The sequence below is a fragment of the Myxocyprinus asiaticus genome, chromosome 11 (genome assembly GCF_019703515.2).
Source record: "Myxocyprinus asiaticus isolate MX2 ecotype Aquarium Trade chromosome 11, UBuf_Myxa_2, whole genome shotgun sequence".
NCBI classification, from domain to species: Eukaryota; Metazoa; Chordata; class Actinopteri; order Cypriniformes; family Catostomidae; genus Myxocyprinus; species Myxocyprinus asiaticus.
Genome location: NC_059354.1, coordinates 37,593,478 through 37,618,735, shown reverse-complemented (window position 1 = coordinate 37,618,735; position 25,258 = coordinate 37,593,478). Strand labels below are relative to the sequence as shown.

The 25,258-nt window shown below is 39.6% G+C and overlaps 1 protein-coding gene across 1 annotated transcript in view; it reads right to left on the bottom strand.

The window, feature by feature from the left end:
- The window catches only part of LOC127448473 (low-density lipoprotein receptor-related protein 1B-like), a 508,438-nt gene that overhangs the window by 99,410 nt on the left and 383,770 nt on the right, over window positions 1–25,258 (bottom strand). The window contains exons 44-53 of the mRNA XM_051711016.1: window positions 23,129–23,254; window positions 22,670–22,798; window positions 22,259–22,378; window positions 19,106–19,219; window positions 15,232–15,381; window positions 14,520–14,642; window positions 10,174–10,293; window positions 9,564–9,692; window positions 9,120–9,242; window positions 6,780–6,920 (exon numbers count right to left, since the gene is read on the bottom strand). Coding sequence (XP_051566976.1) covers window positions 6,780–6,920; window positions 9,120–9,242; window positions 9,564–9,692; window positions 10,174–10,293; window positions 14,520–14,642; window positions 15,232–15,381; window positions 19,106–19,219; window positions 22,259–22,378; window positions 22,670–22,798; window positions 23,129–23,254 — 1,275 coding nt within the window. The remainder of the gene's footprint in view (window positions 1–6,779; window positions 6,921–9,119; window positions 9,243–9,563; window positions 9,693–10,173; window positions 10,294–14,519; window positions 14,643–15,231; window positions 15,382–19,105; window positions 19,220–22,258; window positions 22,379–22,669; window positions 22,799–23,128; window positions 23,255–25,258) is intronic.

The following is a 25,258-nucleotide window of genomic DNA, read 5'->3' as shown; positions in this document are numbered from 1 at the left end:
ACACATACAAGGAATTTGTCTTGGTGACAAGAGCTTCCAGGGTACAACAATACAAAAACAATACAAAAACAGCAGCAAGACATAGATAATAAAAATAATAAAAAAAAAATTATAATTATACACATACGTACATATACACACAGACACACACATACGTACATACACACATACACATACATAGTGCAAATCTAATACAAATCTGTTATTTGTTTTTTTAGAGGAATGAAATGGCAGAAGAGGTTGGATATGTTGGATAAATATAAAAAGACTAAACTGTGTATTGCACATAGTTATTGCTCAATGGGGCAATTTAACTGTTCATGAGATGGATAGCCTGAGGGAAAAAACTGTTCCTGTGCCTGACGGTTCTGGTGCTCAGAGCTCTGAAGAGTTGACCAGAAGGCAACAGTTAAAAAAGGTAATGGGCAGGGTGAGTGGGGTCCAGAGTGATTTTTCCAGCCTTTTTCCTCACTCTGGAAGTGTATAGTTCTTGAAGGGGGGGGGGGGGGGCTGGCAGGGGGCAACCAATAATCCTCTCAGCAGTCCGAACTGTCCTTTGTAGTCTTCTAATGTCTGATTTCATAGCTGAACCAAACCAGACAGTTATTGAAGTGCAGAGGACAGACTCAGTGACTGCTGAGTAGAACTGTATCAGCAGCGCCTGTGGCAGGTTGAACTTCCTCAGCTGACGAAGGAAGTACAACCTCTGCTGGGCCTTTTTCACAATGGAGTCAATGCGTGTCTCCCATTTTAGGTCCTGTGAGATGGTAGTGCCCAGGAACCTGAATGACTCCACTGCTGCCACAGTGCTATTTAGAATGGTGAGGGGGGTCAGTGTTGGGGTGTTCCTCCTAAAGTCCACAATCATCTCCACCGTTTTGAGCATGTTCAGCTCAAGGTTGTTTTGACTGCACCAGACAGCCAGCTGTTCAACCTCCCTTCTGTATGCAGACTCATCGTCATCTTGGATGAGGCCAATGACAGTGGTGTTGTCTGCAAACTTCAGGAGCTTGACAGAGGGGTCCTTGGCAATGCAGTCATTGGTGTAGAGGGAGAAGAGTAGTGGGGAGAGCACACATCCCTGGGGGGCACCAGTGCTGATTGTACATGTGCTGGAAGTGAGTTTCCCCTGTCTCACAAGCTGCTGCTTGTCCATCAGAAAGCTGGTAATCCACTGACAGATAGACACGGGAACAGAGAGTTGGTGTAATTTATTCTGGAGTATAGCTGGGGTGATGGTGTTGAAAGCCAAACTGAAGTCCACAAAAAGGATCCTTGCATATGTCCCTGGTCTGTCCAGATGTTGCAGGATATGATGCAATCCCATGTTGATAAGCTTGATAAGCAAATTGAAGGGGATCTAGAAAGGGTCCAGAGATGTTCTTCAGGTGGGCCAATACCAGTCTCTCAAATGATTTCATGACCACAGACGTCAGGGTGACAGGTCTGTAGTCATTAAGTCCTGTGATTTTTGGTTTCTTTGGGACAGGAATAATGATTGAGCGTTTGAAGCAGCATGGGACTTCACACTGCTCCAGTGATCTATTGAAGATCTGTGTGAAGGTGGGGGCCAGCTGGTTAGCACATGATCGAAGACACGCTGGTGAGACGCCATCTGGGCCTGAAGCTTTCCTTGTCTTTTGTTTCCGAAAGACCCGGCTCACATCATCTTCACAGATCTTAAGTGCAGGTTGAGTAGTAGGAGGGGGGAGGAGTGGGGTTGCAGGAGGTGTTGGTGTTTGTGTGAAGTGAAGGTCAGAGTGGGTGTGGGGTGTGAGATTGGGCCTCTCAAATCTGCAGCAGAACACATTCAGGTCGTCAGCCAGTTGTTGGTCCACCACAGGGTTGGGGGTAGGAGTCCTGTAATTTGTGAGTTGTTTCATGCCACTCCACACTGATGCAGGGTCGTTAGCTGAAAACTTGTTTTTCAGCTTCTCAGAGTATCTTTTTTTAGCCACTCTGATTTCCTTGTTCAGTGTGTTCCTGGCCTGATTGTACAAGACTTTATCCCCACCCCTGTAAGCATCCTCTTTGGCCTGACAAAGCTGCCTGAGCTCTGCTGTAAACCACAGTTTGTCATTGTTGAACTTTAAATAAATCCTAGTAGGAATGCACATATCCTCACAGAAACTGATATATGATGTAACAGTATCTGTGAGCTCGTCCAGGTCTGTGGCTGCAGCCTCAAAAACACTCCAATCCGTGCAATCGAAGCAGGCTTGTAGTTCCCGCTCTGCTTCATACAGTCCTTACTACTGGCTTGGTTTTAATTTCTGCCTTTAGGTTGGAAAAAGATGAACCAGACTGTGATCAGAGAGTCCCAAAGCTGCTCTAGGGACAGAGCGAGATGCATCCTTTATTGTTGTGTAACAATGATCCAGAATGTTCCTGTCTCTGGTGGGGCATGTAATGTGCTTTTTGTATTTGGGCAGTTCACATGTGAGATTTGCTTTGTTAAAATCTCCAAGAATACTGTAGAGTTTAAGCATTGCCAGGGCAAGCCTGGCCCCATAATGCTCCTGCAAAAATTCCAGCACTGTACTGACAGGGCAGTGAACTGGATTTTCACTTCACGCTGTATACCAAGCAGCAAAAATACATCACTTAAGCATATATAGCCTCCTCGGTGATGGAGCTCTAGCATTTAGAATGTTATCAACCACAGCGGGGGGATAACCCAACATTCAAAAGAGCGCCCAGTTGAGGGGCCACACCCATAACTTCCACAAGTCCGGCCGGGGGTGTCAAATGCTGCTCCGTGCCTGAGACAACATGATTGCTCTGACTGGAATCTCCCAAGGCATCTTTTCCAGGAGAGAGACCAGAGTCAAAAACCATACTTGAGATTGCCAATACGGCGGCACTAACAGAAGCCGAACCCGATCCTTCCGAACCCTCTGCAGACCTGCGTGTAGCAGACTGATCGGTGGAATGCGCAAAGACGCACTCTCGGCCACTGATGCGCCAGCACAGCGATGCCCAGTGGTGCTGGGAGTGAGAAAGAAAACCAGAGGGGACCATGAGACATCTCGCTCAAAGCAAACAGGTCCGCTTCTGCTCTGCCGAATCTCCTCCAGATTTGTTCAATAATCTGAGGATGTAATGTCCATTCTCTGGGCATCAGGCCCTTTCTGGACAGGAGATCCACCCCCAAGTTCAACCGGCCCGGAACATGTATGGCTCATAGTGATAGTACATTGTCCCGTGCCCACAGAAGAATGCAACATGCCAGCCTTAGCATGGCACGAGAGCATAACCCTCCCTGGCGATTGATGTAGGACACCACCGTCCTATTGTCCAACCGGATGAGGACATAACTGTTCTGAATCTCCAGAAGGAAAAACCTTAACGCCAGCAGCACTGTGAGCATCTCCAGCCAGTTTATGTGCCAATATTGCCGCTGGCCCGTCCAGACTCCATAGGCTGGATGACCTTAGTGTACAGCACCCCAAACCGCGGAGGATGCGTCTGTCGTTATCACCTTGCAACGACAAACCTGTCCCAATGGAACGCCAGACATCAGAAGGCGGGTCCGTTTCCATGGCAGCAGAGTTTGGTAGCACCCACGCATCACTGAAAGGACAAACTGCATGCGTCAGTGGTTGAAGTCCCTTTGTGGAGTTCATCCAGCACTGAAAAGTTCTTGCATGCAATATGCCCAGGGGAATGACAGCGGACTCCACGATTATGAGCTCCAAATGCATATGAAATGCTCTTGCAGGGAGAACAGGTCCAACTCTGAAAATCGCTAGACACTGGCATTATGACTGAATGCGAGCTGAAGACAGGTGCGCCTGCATCGCCTGCGAGTTCAGATATACACCTGGAAACAGAGTCTGTTGCCCTGGCAACAGGACGCTCTTGTCTAGGTTTACACTCAGCCCTGGATTGCTCAAATGGCTGAGAACGACATCTCGATGTTGGGCAGCCAAAGTCTGAGTGAGCTAACACCAACCAATCATCAAGATAATTCAAAACGCGGATGCCTTGAAGCATTAAGGGTGTCAGAGCTACATCCATGCATTTTGTGAAAGTGCATGGTGCCAGTGCAAGTCCAAACGGAAGGACACAAAATTGGTACACTTTGCCCCTCAAAAATGAATCACAATCTGATTATTGAAATAAGCGTCCTTCAAATCTATTGTCACAAACCAGTCCCCCGGCTGTACTTGTGACATTATTTGCTTCTGCGTCAGCATTCTGAATTGACATTTCATTAGGGTGAAATTCAAACATCTCAAATCCAGAATGGGACGCAAGCCGCCATCTTTTCTCAGGATCAGTAAATAATGGCGTAAAACCCGCATTCTCTCTGAGAAGGGGGAATCTCTTCTATTGCCCCTTTTTCTAAATGAGAGTGAATTTCCCGAATGAAAAACGAGGCTTCCAGAACAGAGATGTCTGTCAGAACAACCCCACTGAATACTGGCAGAGCCCATCTGAATTGAATGACATAACAATGCTCTATCATTTGAAGTACCCAGTTTGAAATGTCCTACAACTGCTGCTAAGCCGCTAGATGGGCAGACAGAGGAATTAATGCATGACTCTTGCCTGTAGCATGACATGTAACCACTAGATGGCGCGCTTGGCTAACTTTTGACAACTGCCCCACAACCAGCGGCACAGCGGAGGGGGGCCTTTGTGCCTCAACTACTTTGGCTGGTTAAATGGGATTTAATAATGTTTCTGCCATGATTGTATTCAGGCATAAATGATGAGCGCCCTAAAATGCATTTACAGCAGGGACACTGACAGAGTAAACCTTTTCCCTGGTATTTTGAATGGGGAAGAGTGTGTGAACATTTAGGGGAATGTTTATTTGATAAAACTGGTTCACCACAACGGCCCCAGCATTCTTTATGGGGGGACAACGTGTGGTGCTTACGTTCACAGTGTTTTGTTTACACTTGTGCTTGATGAACATCAAATTCTGTTATGCATGTCTTGAGACCCTTGGTCAGAAGACAGAGGCTGAAATCGGGAAGCGTTTTTCTATGTTAGCTCCCCAGAGCAAGCTGCAGGGGGAAACTGAACCATATTCTAGTTGTCGGGCATTCGAGGCGTGTGCAATGGCAAACTCATCCTGATACTCAGGGGAGAAATGCATACATTTATACAGTCCAATTTCATTCACTGAATGGGGGCTCACCCTTCGTTTCACAGTTACACAAGTCAGACTCGTGTGTAGACCTATTTTTATTGTACATTGAGTTATATTACATGTGCCCCAAGACCCTTGGTCATGGAGGCAGAGGCAAAACTCAAGCTAAAAATATTCAATGCTCGTTCAACAACAGAAATTACGGGGGAAACCGAGCTAAATTGGCGTACTAAAAAACGGGTTAGACACTAAACCGGTCCCAGCATATAATGGGGGAACAACGTGTAGTACTTGAGACAAAGTGCTTTTGCACACCGGATAGAAAATTTAGTTGAGAATGGGTTGGTTGTGGGAGATAGACACAATGTTGAGTGATCAAGGCATGAAGAACAGCAAACTTGACTCGATAGTGAACTCCACTTCATCAATAATTAATTTAGCAGGCTTCAGCTGGTCAGAAGTATGGTCCTCTGTGCGTTGGTACGCCATCAATCAGTTGGGGAATATTCTCTTATTCCAGCCCCCTCGTTCTGCAGCCGGGCTCACCGGTCCATGCATGATCCCCTCTGCCGCGAGCAATGCTTCGAATGGGGAGGGGAGAGAGAGAGAGGCTGAGGCCGCTCCTCCATTGCCTTATTCATGTGCATTCTCCCAGAATGACACAAAAAAAAGACAATAGGGACAAAGGGGCCCCCCTCACAACACGCATGGTCTTTTGCACGCGTTGTTCGTCAGAAAATGGCTGCCGAGCTAGGAATCAGAGCATGTCCGATGAGACTCACACTTTCGCTCAGGGGGAGGGCAACAAACATGAGGAGGTTTCCGGTGTCTGTTCGCACTCCTATCTTCTCAGACACAAAGGCAAAAACCTGAATGGCTCCAGCAAACGGAGCTTCAAATCTGGAGGCTGTAGAACTGGAACAAGTGGGGATAGTGCCTCGTGGTGAGAAATTGTGAGCCTCGACGAAGTTCCATTATCCTCGTCTGTCTCTTGTAATGTTTGGGGAAAAAAAACACACTTAAATTGCTCTGAAATTTACGCTGTGTCAACGACGTCCTTACGTGTTTGCCACTCAAAGTGAGAAAAATAATCCTCGCTTCGACGTGAGTCACTAGAAACAAACACAGGCTTAGAAAATTTGTGCACTGAAGAACAGAAAATATGACTCGATGGCGAAAGTATGTAAAAGCGCCTTTATGGAGGCCATGACTTAGCTCCCTATGGGGGTGTCACTTAAGCACCATCAGCCAATACGTTTCCGTGATTGTATAAGGGCTTCAGACCACGTGACACTCGGATGGTGTCCCCATAGCGATCATACACAGCTCGAGTTCTGCGAAAGGGAACTTAAAAATGCTTTGGGACGCAGCATGGATTTGATTGAATGGTATGAAACCTGCAAAGCTAAATGCCATATAGGTTATTTCAACAAAAAGACAAATGATATTTCACGCTTTCTGCAACTGCCAGAAAATGGGAAGTTTTTTTCATAGAAGCTTGGTATGCTCAGCTGAAAACATGCCATCCCTGCAGGTGATGCAAAAAGTTATCCACTTTAACTCCTCCTGCTTTTATTCATGATGTTCCTTAGCCATTTGTAATCCCTTAGATGTTCTGTAAGCCCCACATCCATCAGTCAAACATATTTCAGGCACAGCTTTACAGGGCCATTACCAGCAGCCAGGCATTTGAGGTTGAGGGGCAGCTCATCAGAGCGGTCAGGGCAGTCAGGGTAACCATCACACTCCCAGTGGGCACTGAGCAGGCATCGGCCATCAGCACACTGGAACTCATATGGCCCACACGAGTGGTATGCTGCATAAAGAGTGAGGACTGTCAACATACTGATATACTCTGCTATACCAAAGAGTGATTGAGATTTTAAAGGGATAGTTCACCAAAAAATTTAAACTCTGTCATCATTTATTCATCTTTGTCAAACCAATATGATTTGTTGTCTTTCAAGGAACAGAAAAGGAGATACTGAATTTAATTTACAGGCTATTCTTCTTAATATGACGAAAGTGAAAGGGAATCAGGTTGTTAAACTCTGGACAGGACAAACTAGCATCATAAAATCACAACAAAAGTATCAAACTCGATTCCTGCACTAAATAACAAGTCTTTTAAAGCCATACGATAGCTTTGTGTGATAAACTGATCAAGGCATCCTTGCTTTCTGCCTGGTCAAATCATATTACATACATAAACTTGAGTGTATCGTGACATGACAGATTTTAATGATTTTTTAAAAACAAGGGTGGAAGACAAGAATTACAGTGAATAATGATTTTTAAAAGGGACAGTTCACCCAAAAATGAAATTTCTGTCATCATATACTCACCCAATCCAAACTCTATGTATAATTAATGATGTATAATAATTGTATAATTTTCTTTGTTGCACTGAACCCAAAAGGAGATGTTAGGCACAATATTAGTCTCAGTTACCATTCACTTTTATTGCATCTTTTTTTTCCATACAATGTAAGGTAATGGTGACTGAGGCTGTTAGTCCCATTCATTCTGCCTAACAACTCCTTTTGTGTTCCACAAAAGAAAGAAAATCATACTGGTATGTAATGGCATAAGGGTGAGTAAACAATGACAGAATTTTCATTTTTAGGTGAACTCTGCTTTTAATTTTGGTCTGTTTCTCACAAGATGCTCTTGTCATCCACCCTATCACAAAGTTTCAGACTTGGAATACAGTGCATGAGTTGTGTGGACTATTTTTTATGGTGATTTTTGTCCTTTTTAGTGCTTCCCAAACTCTGGTCCCCATCTACTTTCTTAGTACAGGAAAAAAAAAAAACCTTCCTTCCTGTATATTCTGCTAAATATCATATAGATTTTGAATGACATGAGGATAAGTGATGATGGCAGAACTTTTATTTTTTAGTAAACTATTATTTGATCAATAAAAATTTGAACAATGTGTGCAAGACGAATAAAGCTGGAGACAACAAAGATGTGATAGTGTGTGTAATATAGCTATTCTTGGGCAACACTATGTATTTTCTAATGAGATGATTCCTTGGAATCTCTTTTGTTATGAATAATATCACATACATTCAATTTCATATTTTATCTTTAGTACATACTGTAAGGGCATATTGCCCTTGTGCAATACATTTTGAGGGCGTATGCACATGGTTGATGTCCAGCAGAGCAGGTGCCCTTTGATCCTGTGGAGACCAAGGTCTAATTTCTCCATCATAAGGCCCAAAGATATTTTAGTTTTCTGATATAAGCAAAAATATAACAGTTCAGTAACACCTTACAATAAGGTTCCATTCATTAACATTAGTTAATGCACTATTATGAACAAACAATGAACAACTTTTACAGCAATTATTTTTGTGTGTTAATGTTAGTCAATAAAATACAATCGTTCATTGTTAGTTCATGTTAGTTTATAGTGCATTAACTAATGTTAACATATACAGCCTTTGATTTAAAAAATGTGTTAGATTAATACATGCTAAAAAATGCTGATTAAAAGATTAATAAATGCTGTAAAATAATTGTTCATTGTTAGTTCATGTTAATTTTGTTAACTAATGTTAAAAAATGGAATCTTATTGTAAAGTGTTACCAAAAAGTCTTTGGAAAACCCTAATACATATAGTACAATATTGAGCATTCTTTAAATTGTTCTGTCTTAATAAAGAATGAATAATGCAAATGATGTAAGCACAGAGCAGCCAAAGGCTTACAGGATAATTTTAATTAACTGAGAAATGCCTCGCTTTTTCCATTAAAACACTGCACATTTTTACAGTTTCAATGCTGAATTTTGGTGATCATCAGTTTATATTCATATATAAATGAAATTAGCATTCAGAAAGCAGGTAACTGCATTGACTTCAAGAAAATAAGTGTCAAGAATGCACTAGCTTAAGTTGGTAAATATACTTTTGCTACAGAAAGTACATTATCCATTTATTTTCATGTCAAAACAGCTTATTTGTATAGTGAGGGAAATCAGACATTTTGAGATAAAGATTCTTACTGCATTCAACTGACTCATCCGAACCATCTCCACAGTCGTTGTCATGGTCACAAACGAAGCGTTTGGGAATGCAGCCTTTGTTAAGGCATCGGAAGGAATTCTCATCGCAGGTGTTATTTGGAGCTGGAAAGTAAACATCATGACCTTGAGCTTAACGAACTGTAGGGTTAACTTTAGCATACTAGTCATATCAGCCCAACTCATCTCTATGAGTCCCTGGACTTTTCAAACACATTACAACACATATTGCAATTACAGTGCCTGTGATTAAGTACATCTTATATTTGTGTCACTGCATTTTTAAATTCCGGCCTTAGCACATATCAAATAGCCAATTATAATGAATGCCTAACATGGCTGCTAGAACAACACTTGAAGGGAACTTTCATTGATAGTACATTGACATGCAGAAGACATTTTAAACAGATCAATGAGAATATTTACCACAGCCAGCTGCCGCGAGCTCATCGCTCCCATCAGGGCAGTCTCTCTCCCCGTCACACAACCAGCGCTTTGGAACACAAGCGTACGAGCCTGGACAACTGAATAACCCTGGGGCACAGGTCACCGAGCCTGGAAAAAATTATGTTAGTAATGTACCATTAATTGTTGCTCAGGACTTTTAATTATTAATGCTAGATATTAACTCATTGCATACTTTAACATCTTAAGAGATCAGTCAGAAAAGCATTTGAACAAATGCGTAGCACACACATTTAGAAGTTGAGTGTTGCTTCTCAACTTCTGGAAAGTACTTTTTCTATTTAATTGCATTTGCCTTTATTAAGCACAGGGCAATGCCATTAATTTCTTGCTGACATTTCATTACAATCCAATTAAACGAATGTTTATTGCAAACATTTATTAATATATATGTTATAACATGATTGCATTTTTTTTTATAATTGGCCAATTTATAATAGTTGCATCTTATTTAGCCTGCATATCAACTCAATTTTGAAACATTTCAAAATGTTGCCATTGTGCCACTAAAAATGGTAATTAGCGGACCATTTACAGTCGTGAGAAATGGAAGGAGAGATCATATGCATACCGCAAAGATCCACGCTCTCATCCACCCCGTCTGCACAGTCATCTTCACCATCACAGAGCCACTGCTTTGCAATGCACTTGTTCTTGGAACAAGCAAACTGGTTCCACAGGCAGGAGGAGTCTATTAACAAAGAAGTTAGACAGTCACAAATAAAAATGTTTAGAAAAGCAACAAGCAAGATTTAACTCACACATGGTTGCTTTATTTCTAAATTAAATATTATATTGGCTGTGGACCTATGAATTAAACTTATATTGCGTGTTTCTTTTGCTTTAAAAACCTAAACAGCAACAGCAAAACTGACTAACATGCTAAAACTGTCTTAAGGCTCTATTTTCGTGAGCACGCAAAGTGCAGCGCTACGTGCAACGACCATGCGCAACATTTTATCCAATTTTCGTGAGAGTGCTAATTCTAATTGCAATTTTTCTTCCAGCGCAAAGCACAAGTTGGCAAGGGTGGGAGTGTTTGCGCTATTATGGGTGTATGTGCACAAACTGTGGATGTATTGTTTGTTAATGAAGTGCCGCAAATCGCAATTTGCTATTTTCCCGAGAAATAGTTTGTTGCGCTAAGTTAAGACGTGGGTTTACTCGTAAAGTTTAAATTCAGTTCCTGCATTTGCATTTTGGAGATATTCCACTAGCAGGTGGTAATAAAGTTCATGTCTAAACTCTGAAAATATAGTGGACCATCAAATTATGTCCCTGACAATCAGAGTTTTATATGAGTCTTGTATATAAAAAAAATATATAAGATTTGTGTTAAACTATCTATAGGTCATGGTTTATTTTTCAATTATTATTATTATTATTATTATTATTATTATTATTGTTTACATTTACAATTTATTTATGTTCTAATTTGTAAGTCTAAAGGTATTTTTCCACCTGTTGTCATAGTGATGCTTAAGTCACTGCAAAATGGGCCAGTGGAAGAAGTTAGAGAGAGTAAAATGTTTGGAATTGGTAATGATTTTGACTACTTCATTATTTTGATTATATTTTCATTTCGTTTGAAGTGTAATTTCAATTTAGAAATATGATTAGTATATTTTTATTGTGTTTCAGTAAATTAATTTAACTGATCAATATCGACCGTTAGAAGTGAAGTGCGTGCCAATACAATCACTGTTAATCCTAGACATGATTTGTGTGTCAGTAGATGAAAATGAATAATAATACTTACATTCTCTGTAATTTAACAGAGCCAACATCCACATTCTGATGAAAATCACATTTTCCATGCATATAAAAGGAGCATGTCACTGTCATAGATATATGCCCCACAATCACAAGGAGGCATTTTAATGCACAAAAGAACGCAATTTTCAATTCTTCTAATTTATTGCATACAGTCCATTTACACTACCAACTTCTTATGAATATGCTGTCTTGGTTTATATCATTGGTGCTTGAGGGAATGAACTATAGCCTACAATAGGACGCAGACGGTTGAATAATATTGCACTTAATCCAGCCCACTTGTGCCTAGACTTAGCGCAAGCTTGCATGAAAATACCAAAATTTCACGGCCATGCCCACTGACTTTGCGCTTATGACTTATGGCATAGTGCTGTGCTTAATGCTAGCGCTCTTAAAATAGGACCCTTAGCCAATAAAAACATCTTTCTCAAAATGGATTTTATGTGACATTGCAATAAAGAAGAATATTTTTTTCTCTGCTTTTTTTTTTTTTTCTTTATCCTCACAAACATATATTTCTAGCATACATATCAACCTCTACCTTATTTGTGTTGAGCAAAGAGTTTTGTGGCTTTCAGTCCATGTCTGTTAGCTTTGAGATCATCTAAAAGCTAGTATACTCCTTATTTGACAAAATAACCTTCTAGCAGATACACTGGCAGCCAAAAGTTTGGAAGAATGTACAGACTGTGCTGTTTCGGAAGGAAATTAGTACTTTAATTCACCAAAGTGGCATTCAACTGATCACAAGTATAATCAGGACATTACTGATGTAAAAAAACAACACCATCACTATTTGAAAAAAGTCATTTTATGATCAAATCTAGACTGGCCCCATTTACAGTAACCATCACTCCAACACCTTATCCTTGAGTAATCATGCTAAATTGCTAATTTGGTACTAGAAAATCACTTGCCATTATATCAAACACTGCTGAAAGCTATTTGTTTTGTTAAATGAAGCTTAACATTGTCTTTGTGTTTGTTTTTGAGTTGCCACAGTATGCAATAGACTGGCTTGTCTTAAGGTCATATATTAGGTCAAAAATGGCAACAAAAAAAGAAACATCTTTCTCTAGAAACTCATCAGTTAATCATTGGTTTGAGGAATGAAGGCTATGCAATGCTTGAAATTGCCCAAAAAAAGTAAAGATTTCATACAAAGGTGTACACTACAGTCTTCAAAGACAAAGGACAACTGGCTCTAACAAGGACAGAAAGAGATGTGGAAGGCCAGATGTATAACTAAACAAGAGGATATGTACATCAGAGTCTCTAGTTTGAGAAACAGACGCCTCACATGTCGTCAGCTGACAGCTTCATTGAATTCTACCCGCTCAACACCAGTTTCATGTACAACAGTAAAGAGAAGACTCAGGGGTGCAGCCTTATGGGAAGAATTGCAAAGAAAAAGCCACTTTTGAAACAGAAAAACAAAAAGAAAAGGTTAGAGTGGGCAAATAAACACAGACACTGGACAACATATAATTGGAAAAGAGTGTTATGGATCTTAACCCCATTGAGCTTTTGAGGGATCAGCTAGACTGTAAGGTGCGTGAGAAGTGTCCGACAAGACAGTCACATCTATGGCAAGTGCTACAGGAAGTGTGGGGTGAAATGTCACCTGAGTATCTGGACAAACTGACAGCTAGAATGCCAAGGATCTGAAAAGCTGTCATTGCTACATGTGGAGGATTTTTTGATGAGAACTCTTTGAAGTAGTTTAATAAGTTCTGAACATTTTTTCTTTTTTTTTTTTCAAATTGTAATAGTAATTGTTCACGTTATTAATGTCCTGACAATACATTGTGATCAGCTGAATGCCACTTTGGTGAATAAAAGTACCAATTTCTTTCCAAAAGAGCAAAATCTGTACATTATTCCAAACTTTTGGCCGCCAGTGTATACACATTTGAAATCTACAGTATTTCTAGTCTTTCTCTAAAATCTTGGTTTACGGTTTTGACATGAACTAAAAGGCTATTGGTTATTTAAAATCATTCTCAAACTTCCAACAGGACATTTGTCAACACGAGAAAGTAAACTGTGCTTTTCAACCCATTTGACAGGATTATTAATGACTGCAGTATGTTACTGTACATATTCACACAGTTGAAGACATCCCTCAGAGAGAAATTTTGTTCTGGCATTATCAAGAATACAGCATGAGTCTTTTGGAGTATAATTCTATGCAAATATAATTATATACTATAATAAGCCTATGATTGTGCAAATGTGATAGCAGAAAGGCAGATGAAAAAGGAGACGACACACAGTGTATGTCTAAGCCACGTATTATTATGTTCCCCCCCTTTCAATTCTATTCTAGTCAGACCCTGTCTGCCAAAGAGTCAGAGTGGTCCACTCCTGGGGTTACACCATGGAGAATGAAATTAAGGGTCACAGCAGGATAGGTTGGTCTCAAATTCCCATGATTCTCCTTGACTGCCTGATGCTCTCTGTCTACATCTGCAGATATCCTATCTCTCTTCAAAGTGCTGACAGCGAGCAAAGACTTTGTCATGTTATGTCAATAAAAAAATCCTTTCAATTAAAAAATCTGCACAAGAGAGCATCAAATAAGGTATAGTTTGAACACTGCAAAATTATTTTGTCTGGTAACCTAAAAAAATAGCTTTGTGGGAAACATCTACAGTGTATTAACTGTTTTTTATTTAAGTAAAAAATTATTTCATATGACTATGTTAAGCTAAATACATTACACCAACAAAAGTAATTTTTAAAGGTTAGATTAAGCAGAAATAACACCTTAATGAAACAACTGCCTGCAATCCTTTTTACTATGTAGTTGGCTTATCTATCTGTCTGTCTGACTGACTGACTGACTGTCTGTATATCTATCTATCTATCCAGATGTGAAGATTTTATACAACTTTTTTGTGAACTAAATCTGACTGTGGGGATCTGAGGTTTTTTTACCTACACATAAGCCTCCAAGGGCACAAGTACACATCAAGATCATTTTTGTCACCTGAAAATGCTTCTCTTAACCTCTGTATTAGCAGTCGAATTGGTTTCTGCATTCAAAGCCCATCTCCTGAGGTGGGCCGTAATCTCTCGCTCCACATGAGAAATCAAGCCGAATGAAAGCAATAGGAGGCTAATACCAGCCATGCTTACCGCACTGGAACTCATCTGCACCGTCCTCACAATCCTTCTGCCCATCACACAGCCACACGCTGGAGATGCAGTTCCCGCTGGGGCAAGCAAAGTGGCCTTCCGCACATTTCTGCCCATGGGAGACTGCAGCCAGACACAGAGTGGAGAAAATATGTGTTTGATTATGGAGAGCGTAAATAAGTCCAAGATTTGCTTAGCGTTGTGAGAATTCAGTCCAGTGGTTGTTTGGATCATTATTCCCTCACTAAAATGTGCTCCTAGTCAGATGAAATTTTTATGTGATGCAATTCTCAATGGAACTATAAGTGTAAAAGTGCTTTTGCTTCATTAAAATCACCATTCAACAGGTTTCCACAGATAAATTACACATTTTCATTCTATTTGAAACCACTGACACACTAACGAGTAATAAGCCGACACCTGCCAAGACTAATTTTCAAGCCACCTTTTAATCAACAGTTTTGAAGGGAATTGCAGTCTGCGAGAATGTTTAAATATCTGCCATTCACAAGTCTGACAATCAGCGATAATTATTAATCTGCCTTCAGAACCTTTTGCGGCTTTTCAGGCAAAGAGAAAAAGACAGGGGCTTGTCTCCGCTTCATTACACCCTTCATAAATAGTGTTTCGACAAAATTAATTCGATTTTAACGGAAGCTGGCTTCTTCAAACTGCAAAGCTAACACAAACTGAGAGTTATACTGAACGTTACCCTGACAGTTTTTCTCGTCGGCATAATCTCCGCAGTCGTTAGCTCCATCACAGAGCCAGGAAGGGTGAAGGCAAAGTGAGGTGGTGTTGCAACTGATGAAGGCCTTTTCTGACACTCCCATTCTATAAAAGTCTGCACAATCAGTGTGATCTGGGAAGAAATGGAGACATGTTATAGACCTCTCATGTAGGTCACATGAGATAGAGAGAAATGCAAATGACTTGACCAAGATTCAGAAATTAACAAGGACTCGGGGCAAAAACACCACCAAAAGTGACAAAAATTACCCAGATATGTAAAATGTGTGTGTGGGGTGGGGGGTGTGTGGGGGGAGAAATCCCTCTGTAGTGAACTCTTTTTTATTATTGATTCAATTTAAGTAATTTACATAAACAAATGGCATGTTTTGTGTTTTGTATGGTAAAAAAAAAAAAAAAAAAAAAAAAAAAAACACCCTCATGAACTTAAAATAAAAATAATAATAATAAAAAAAAAATGCAGTTTAAAAACAATAATCAAATATGTTTATAACATAGCTACGTTGCTATCGAAGAATTAGTGTGGAGTAAAGCTACTTTGAAACTGTCGCTTGCCAATCTTCAAGCTAATTATGTTAACAAAAGGTAGCTGACTACATTGAAGCTACTTAAGGGGGCAGTTCCTTTTGAAATATAAGATTATTGTAACAGTTAAAAGGTTGGGCATGGAGCCGGCTGAACAGTCAGCATAAAGTTTTAATGATATAAATGAACTTAAAACAACATAAAAGAAAAAAAAAAAAGACACACATGCAGCATAGCTGCGTGCGTCTCCCTCTCTCGAACTGGCGTCTCTGGCTGTCCCTTATCTCGTTCTCCCGCTGATCAGCTGATTCAGCGCCAGCCATGCTCCATCACGGCACGGCCACACCCTCCTCCTCGTCACAGTCCTCCCCCGCCCGATTCATGCCGGGCGCCACCGGTCTGACTAACCAGTCACTGCCAGTACCCACGACCACGGAGGCTTTCCCCTGTCACTTTACTGCCACGAAGGCCATTCGCCTGTCACTGCCAATGCCCACGGACACAGAGGCCATATCCCTGTCCCTGCCATCCCCGCCCTGGAGGCTCAAATTCCTGATCGTCCAGCCTCCATCCCTGGTAGCTCTTCCCGCGAAGTCCCTACTTTCAGCGGCTCCATCCCATGGGCCTCCACCTCCTGCGGCTCTGCCTCCTTTCCCTCTGCCAATTCCGTCATGGTCTCTGACCCTCTGCCAATTCCATCCTGGTTTCCTGACCCTCCGCCAGTTCCCTTCCTGGAGCCGCCTCCCAGGCCGCCGGACCCCGTTCCCTTCCTGGAGCTTCCTCCCAGGCTGCCGGACCCCATTCCCTTCCTGGAGCCACCTCCCAAACGTCCGGACCCCGCTCCCTTCCTGGAACCACTTCCCTGGCCACTGGCTCCACCCTGGTCTCCTTGGTCTTCTGGACAACTGCCTGATCTGCCCTGACCTGCTTGGTCTCCTGGTTCACAATGGTCTTCAGACTCCCCATTCGCTCTGCCCCCGTTCGTTTTGCCCTCTTGTTTCCCCTGTGCTTTCTTGGACTGCCGGTTACATGATGTCCTGTTCCTCCCATGAACAATTGACAGGAGTCTATGTTACACTTAGGACATTTTCCTAGCGGCCACTAGAGGTCACAAGGTGTATTTAAGACTTTTAGTTTGTAGTTCCATGTTTTCATTGTCTAATCTTGTGATATCCTGTTTCCCTCATGTTCACGTGCCTTGATCTCATTGGTTTATTGTCTTGTCAACTTGTTATCAGTTCTGTTTTGTTATTGGTTCCTGTTTAGTAGTCTTGTTATCTTGTTATTAGTTAAGTCTTGTCATTGGTAGTCTGTGTCAGGTGTTTCCCTTGTCAGTGTATTTAAGCCCTCTTGTTTGCATTAGTCCCTTGTAGAGTATTTTTGATTGTAACTCTGTTTCCATGTCTAGTCTATTCGTTTCCGAGTTAAGTAAAAGTTTATAGTTTAGTCAAGTCATTTATGTTTGTTTTGTTTTGAATATCAGCATGGTAAAATAAACTGCACTTGGGTTCACACTTCAGCTACTTTGTCCTTGTCTGTTCCTGTCTTCAGCCTGCCAGAATGTTACAATTGGGTCCTATTGAGCAACTGCTGTTTCCCATTGGCTACAATTGCAAGCAAGAATACATGTTATACTTTCACTAACTTCAAATAAAATTAATTTAGAAAACATACTGGATTTATCAAAGCACTAAGTAGAACGTTAGGAGCACTTTAGTATTTAATCTCTATAAAACATTTCCCAAAAGGATCGTTATCCAAGTATGTAAAAACATTCATAAATTAACAAAAGCTTTGAACCGTTCTTAATTCAATTAATTGCATCTTTTACAGTTTATCAGATACATTTAGGGGGACATTTAATAAATTATATTAATATATTTTGATCTTTAGAAAGCCATTTTACACTGTTTCAGAGGATAAAAATGTATTGAGAAAATCACACTGAAATTAATATGCAGTCCTCTCAATCTGTGCATGTGACGTGATAGGTCTAAATTTGAACATGACACAAAACACAGTGCAATTTAATAACATTATCCCGCTCATTATGATGCAAATCGCATTAATTCACATTGCGTCACTTTCATTCATCTCTATATAGTTGAGGATCAATACATCTTAAACCCTGTCTTTCCAAAGCCATCATTATTTCTTTAATTAAATTCAGTATTAGTTGATAACAATCGGCGCCTCAAAAAGGTTACGCACTTTACAATCTTCATTTTTGCAAGTATTTCTGCATTATTTTCATGTTGAGAAGACAAACTTCTGGACATATTGGACAAAGTGATCAGCACCTTTGGCTGGACAGCTCCTATAACGAAGCACTTAAGTTCTACTTTATAACAAGCGATCAATGTGCTGGTTCGGGAAACAGGCATTTCTCCATTGTTAAATAATGAGCAACATTATTCAATAATACGTAAAAGCTGAAGTTGCAACATTATCAGGACAGTTTGCTTCATTGGGCTATCCAAGGAATAAAATACATGTGCCCACTTGGCTGGGTAAAATTTGGTTTTAATGGGCTAATCAGAGCCATATTTTTTCTACTGTACAAAAACAATGAACTTTGAATGAAATACTGTATGTCAAATAGGGTGCAATAAAAACAGAAAAAAAAAAAGAAAGACTATTTTTTGTAACTTTCCGTAACTTTATACAGCATTAGCATCATTTATATAACTGAGTCAAAAAAACATTTAAATAAATATTTCACTATAAAAAGAAGACCTAAAATGTAGTGCAGTTTCTTTAGAAAAGGAACTCAAACCGATGAATCGTTTTTTTGTTTTTGTTTTTTAAATATGAATGAAATAATTCACTTTCACTGGAATGAATCAGAGAATTTCATTATTGCCTCAGCATATTTGATTGTAAGCTGCATGCATGAAACAATATAACAAAAAGTGGGATAGGGATAGTTCACCAGAAATTCACCACATTGCACTTGTGTATATGGTTGTGTGACAATAAAAGTGATTTGATTTGATTTTAAATTCTCTCATCATTCACTCAACATGTTGCTCCAAACACGCCTGACTTCCGTTCTTCCGTGGAACACAGAAGTCACCATTCACTGTGGCTTCATCTCTGTTTCATACAATGAAGTGAATGGTGACTGAGGCGAACCTTCTGTCTAACATCTCCTTGTCTCCTTAACATGTTCCACAGGATCAGGTCATAGGGGTTTGGAATAACATGAGGGTAAATGATGACAGAATTTTAATTTTTGGGTGAACTATCCCTTTAAAACCATAGTAGAATAGAAGGTGTGCAGCTCTGAAACATGGGCATCACTGTCTTACTGCAGTTCTTTTCATCGGATGCATCAGCGCAGTCAATGACCTGGTTGCACCATGAGGATATTGGTATGCAAGTCCCATCTTGACAGGATGACTCAGACGAAGCACACGTGACATCTGGAACAGAGACACTTCATTTACACAGAGAGCAGAAAGACGGGGGACTAAAACAGCTGGACATACGCTTAAATGAATGAAATATTGTGTGCGATATTTCCTTGATATGCACTGCAATTTACAGATGATAACACGGTCTTCCAAACAGCTTCAAAGAAAATTACTTGTAAAATGCTTTCACAGCTTGGACAATTGGGTGACATTTTGAGAGTCCAAAATAAACCTTATTAGCAGCACAATATATCTGTATGTTGTATATACGTATGTGTTCTGTTGCACGTATAATGTATGTTGCGAATGTTGCATATTTTCTTTTTCAAAATAAATAACTTCCTTAAAGCTTAAGTATGTCACTTCTGCGCAACTAGCGGCAACAAATGAAATTACAAAATTAAACTATGTTTTCAAAACAGCTTTCTGAACACGCCCCCATCTTCCATTGGTCAAACAAAGAGATATTCCCACCCTCAACTCATGCCATTGGCTGACTCAATGTCATACAGGTCGCTCAAAACAAACAGATGATTTTCATAGCACCACAGAGACAAAGCGTTAACAATTTTCTAGAAAATTAACCTATGAATGGCTTACTTATAGTCTATGCATATTAAGGTTGGACAGGAGAAAGTATTTTAACACAGAAAAAGTTACAGTCTTCAGCATTAAGTGAAATTTATATATAAGTCAAAATAATAGTATCATTAGACATACAGTACAGCATTTTTCTAATTTAATATTTATTTTCAGTATAAATTATATTAGCAGCTTGAAGTGAATTGAAAAATTCATTTGATCTTCAGATTATCTTTTTTTTTCTTTTTTTTTTCTTTTTTTTTTTCACATTTTAGAATAATAGTCAAGTCATCACAAATGTGGAATAACATAAATGGAACTATGGGAATCATGTTGTGACTAAACAAAATCCCAAATAAATAGTAGTCACCCTTTGCCTAGAATTTGCAGACATGTACTCTTGACATTTTCTCAACCAACTTCTTGAGGTATCACCCTGGGATGCTTTTTAAACAGTATTGAAGGAGTTCACATCTATGTTGGGCACTTATTGGCTGCTATTCTTTATTATTTGGTCCAAGTCATCAATTTCCAAAAAAATGTTTTTTTTTTATTACATTTTAGTTTTATAATGAAATAAATTAATATGGTGGCACAATTATATTTTTGTCTACAAAACTAATTTCAAACATTTAAACACACCTTCAGATCAAAAGGTTTTTAAGATCATGAGAAACATTTCAGTCAAGTGTTTCAAAAGTTCTGACCGGTAGTGTCTGTGTGTGTGTGTGTGTGTGTGTGTGTGTGTGTGTGTATATATATATATATATATATATATATATATATATATATATATATACACACAGTGGTGTGAAAAAGTGTTTGCCCCCTTCCTGATTTCTTATTTTTTTGCATGTTTGTCACACTTAAATGTTTCAGATCATCAAACAAGTTTAAATATTAGTCAAAGATAACACAAGTAAACACACAATGCAGTTTTTAAATGAAGGTTGTTATTATTAAGGGAAAACAAAATCCAAACCTACATGGCCCTGTGTGAAAAAGTGTTTGCCCCACCTGTTAAAACATAACTTAATTGTGGTTTATCACACCTGAGTTCAATTTCTCTAGCCACACCCAGGCCTGATTACTGCCACACCTGTTCTCAATCAAGAAATCACTTAAATAGGACCTGCCTGACAAAGTGAAGTAGACCAAAAGATCTTCAAAAGCTAGACATCATGCTGAGATCCAAAGAAATTCAGGAACAAATGAGAAAGAAAGTAATTGAGATCTATCAGTCTGGAAAAGGTTATAAAGCCATTTCTAAAGCTTTGGGACTCCAGAGAACCACAGTGAGAGCCATTATCCACAAATGGCGAAAACATGGAACAGTGGTGAACCTTCCCAGGAGTGGCTGGCCGACCAAAATTACCCCAAGAGCGCAGCGACGACTCATCCAAGAGGTCACAAAAGACCCCACAACAACATCCAAAGAACTGCAGGCCTCACTTGCCTCAGTTAAGGTCAGTGTTCATGACTCCACCATAAGAAAGAGACTGGGCAAAAATGGCCTGCATGGCAGAGTTCCAAGATGAAAACCACTGCTGAGCAAAAAGAACATTAAGGCTCGTCTCATTTTTGCCAGAAAACATCTTGATGATCCCCAAGACTTTTGGGAAAATACTCTGTGGACTGACGAGACAAAAGTTGAACTTTTTGGAAGGTGTGTGTCCCATTACATCTGGCGTAAAAGTAACACTGCATTTCAGAAAAAGAACATCATACCAACAGTAAAATATGGTGGTGGTAGTGTGATGGTCTGGGGCTGTTTTGCTGCTTCAGGACCTGGAAGACTTGCTGTGATAAATGGAACCATGAATTCTGCTGTCTACCAAAAAATCCTGAAGGAGAATGTCCGGCCATCTGTTCGTGACCTCAAGCTGAAGCGAACTTGGGTTCTGCAGCAGGACAATGATCCAAAACACACCAGCAAGTCCACCTCTGAATGGCTGAAGAAAAACAAAATGAAGACTTTGGAGTGGCCTAGTCAAAGTCCTGACCTGAATCCTATTGAGATGCTGTGGCATGACCTTAAAAAGGCAGTTCATGCTCGAAAACCCTCCAATGTGGCTGAATTACAACAATTCTGCAAAGATGAGTGGGCCAAAATTCCTCCACAGCGCTGTAAAAGATTCATTGCAAGTTATCGCAAACGCTTGATTGCAGTTGTTGCTGCTAAGGGTGGCCCAACCAGTTATTAGGTTTAGGGGGCAATCACTTTTTCACACAGGGCCATGTAGGTTTGGATTTTGTTTTCCCTTAATAATAACAACCTTCATTTAAAAACTGCATTTTGTGTTTACTTGTGTTATCTTTGACTAATATTTAAACTTGTTTGATGATCTGAAACATTTAAGTGTGACAAACATGCAAAAAAATAAGAAATCAGGAAGGGGGCAAACACTTTTTCACACCACTGTATATATATACAGTCCTTGTATATACAGTATAAAGAATACCTACTGTTACAAAAAGCCTCATCCGAGTTGTCTCCACAGTCATCGATTCCATCACAAAAGCGACTGTTAGCCACACAACGCCTGTTGTAGCAAGAACGGTGACCCTTTCTGCAGCTCCTGTTGTCTAATGATACAGAAGGAAATGGAAAAAGCAAATCTTTTACATCAGTACATGAAAAAAAAAAAAAAAGAAAGAGCTTCATATAGTCTGTCTTTTATTTACTCTTTCTGGTCCTCTGGGCATTTTTCCCCATTTGCTCTTTTGGTTGAAAGCTGTAAGGAGAACCAGCTCATTTTATTAGGTTTAGGCCCTTGGGAATGGAACTGCCACCTTAAACCAATCCTGTGTGCTTACTGCTTTCATGATTTGAGAGCGGAGAGTATATACGGCAAATGGCTGTGATCAGCTGCTTACCACAATATTGCATTTTCTCATCCGACTTGTCTTTGCAGTGGGCAATTCCATCACATGTTAGCTGATAGTCTATACATTCACCATTTCCACACTCAAACTCTGTATGGATGTTGCAAGAGGATGTTTTGGCTAAGAAAGCAAACAAAATAAAGGTTTGTTAACAAATAAAGCTTTAATATTTTGTGTTCTTCTGCAAAAACAGAAAAAACTATTAAAAACTAAACTGAATTAATTGTGTGGCTATTAATTCATTAAATTTTATGTGAAAATACTAAATGCCAGTAAACTTGAACTTGAAGAAATTATGCAGTATGAGTAAGAGTGATTTTGTTGTATGCACCATTAATAAAAAGTGTTAACTAAATGTTGGAATAACTAAAGCAAATCTTTTTTAACATGGCTTGGAGCGACCCATATTTCTTGACAACATGCAGAAGCACATGTGAAGTTGACACTTACACACACATCTGTTGTCATCGAGCAGTATCCGCTCTCCTCTGCAGCTGCAGTTGACTGTGCCATCTGGAGTAAGGAAACACAGGTCACCACAGCCACCATTCAGAACCCTGCATGGAGACAGCTCACCTGTGAAATAGAGGGACAGGGACATCACTTCCTGCACAAGAATGCCATAATATTAAGCAACAAGCCAACAGCAACTGAGAGAAAAAAATCATTTCCAAGTCTTTGAAGTATCTTGTAAATCTTTGAGGTAAAACTTGTTTGCTTTATGAAACAGTGCTGACTAATAAAATACACTGAAAATACTGTGGTACATCAAAGGCTTATTTGTAGATTACTCTGGAGTTCCTACAAAGAGCATTTTGTCAGCAAAAAAACATTAAAATGCAAATACTTGAGTGTAATCTCATGAATGGCAGAAATTGTAATATGTTTTCTTTATTGGGTGGAAATTAGAGCAGTTCCATTTTAAAAGCATATTGAGGCTCTGACCATTTACACTTGGTACAGTCGGGTCCAAAATCTAAGCCGTCTTGTAGCATCTGTGGTCCTTATAATGTAAGTAAACGGGTGCCATCAGGCTGCTGGCTATTTGACGGACCAAAAGGCATATTTAGACAGCATAAAAGTAATCCACACGACTCCAGTCGATCAATTAATGTTTTCTGAAGCAAACCGATAGGTTGGTGTAAGAAACAAATTTGATAATTAAAACATTTTTAACATTAAATCGTTGCTTCCACCCAGCACTCTATTTCTGTTTGAAATGAACAAACTCTCGTGTGACATTCGTTCCTCTGTTGTCCACAAATCACATGCTTCCGAATTCTCGCGTGAACATGCCATAGTGCTTACGTCACTGATGCGTTGACTGCTGGCAGGAAGCGATTTAAGTTAATCAAGTTTTAATTATTGATTTGTTTCTTACACAAACCTATCGATTTGCTTCAGAAGACATTAACTGATGAAATGGAGTCGTGTGGATTACTTTTATGCTGTCTAAATATGCCTTTTGGTCCGTCAAACAGCCAGCAGCCAGATGGCACTCGTTTACTTCCATTATAAGAATCTACAGAGCTTCAACATTTTTCTAAATATCTTAATTTGTGTTCTGCTGAAGAAAGACAGTCATACACATCAAGTGAATGAGAGAGTTTTCATTTTTGGGTAAACTATTCCTTTAACAGTAGAAATCTAATGTGGCGTTTTGTAAAAGTGGTTATCCTATGTTTGCTATATAAGGTGGGGGCACAAAGGTCTGAAACCATACAGAAAATCTTTTTTATTTATTTATTTATTATTTAAGCCTGGACATACACAGTTTTAGAGTTTTGAAAAATGTAAATCATAGGAAAAGTTAGGACATAAAATTAAGCAGAAATAAAAAAGAATCTGCACTATTTCTAGGTCACTAATCAAGCATGTGTAAAAGCCAAGGTCATATTTTCTTGCTGCCATTACAACACACAAGATAGTCTTTGAAACTTTCTCAAATCATGCTGGATAACATGGATCATCAGGTTTTGCACAAACTTGTGCAAATGGGGGACTTACCGAATGCTAAGGTACTCTGCAGGTCATGTTTTATTTATTTTTTTCAACTAACTTTTCACTCAAATTGTTACACTGATAATATAATTTTTAATGAAAATGTTGTATTAAATTAGAAAATGTACATTTCCACTGCTGGTTTCAGACTTTTGGACCCCACTAAATATGTTTAAGACAAGTGAAAATGGGGGTCAAATGGAGTGGGGAAGTTGGTGATCTCTGCTAATAAACAAATACATATAATAAGACTGATCAATAATGTGTTGGAGTGTCTACCATTTCCACCTCTTTGTTATTATAGTAATTTTTTGTTTTAAATCACCACCCAGACTGGCTGGAGATGGTATGAATTCAGACATTTGCACCTCTGTAGGCTGAAGAGCACCCACACCTACGAAGAGCCTTTGCAGATCGAATTCATTATTCAGTGACTCAGTATGAATATGGAAATGAGTTTTGACACCAGAGGTAACTTGGCATAGTACAAGATAAAGCACTGGAAAGAGACTTCTGTGCTTATGAAGTTCACACATTGACTATGTTTACATGCATATATGTTCGGCAATCCATATTGAA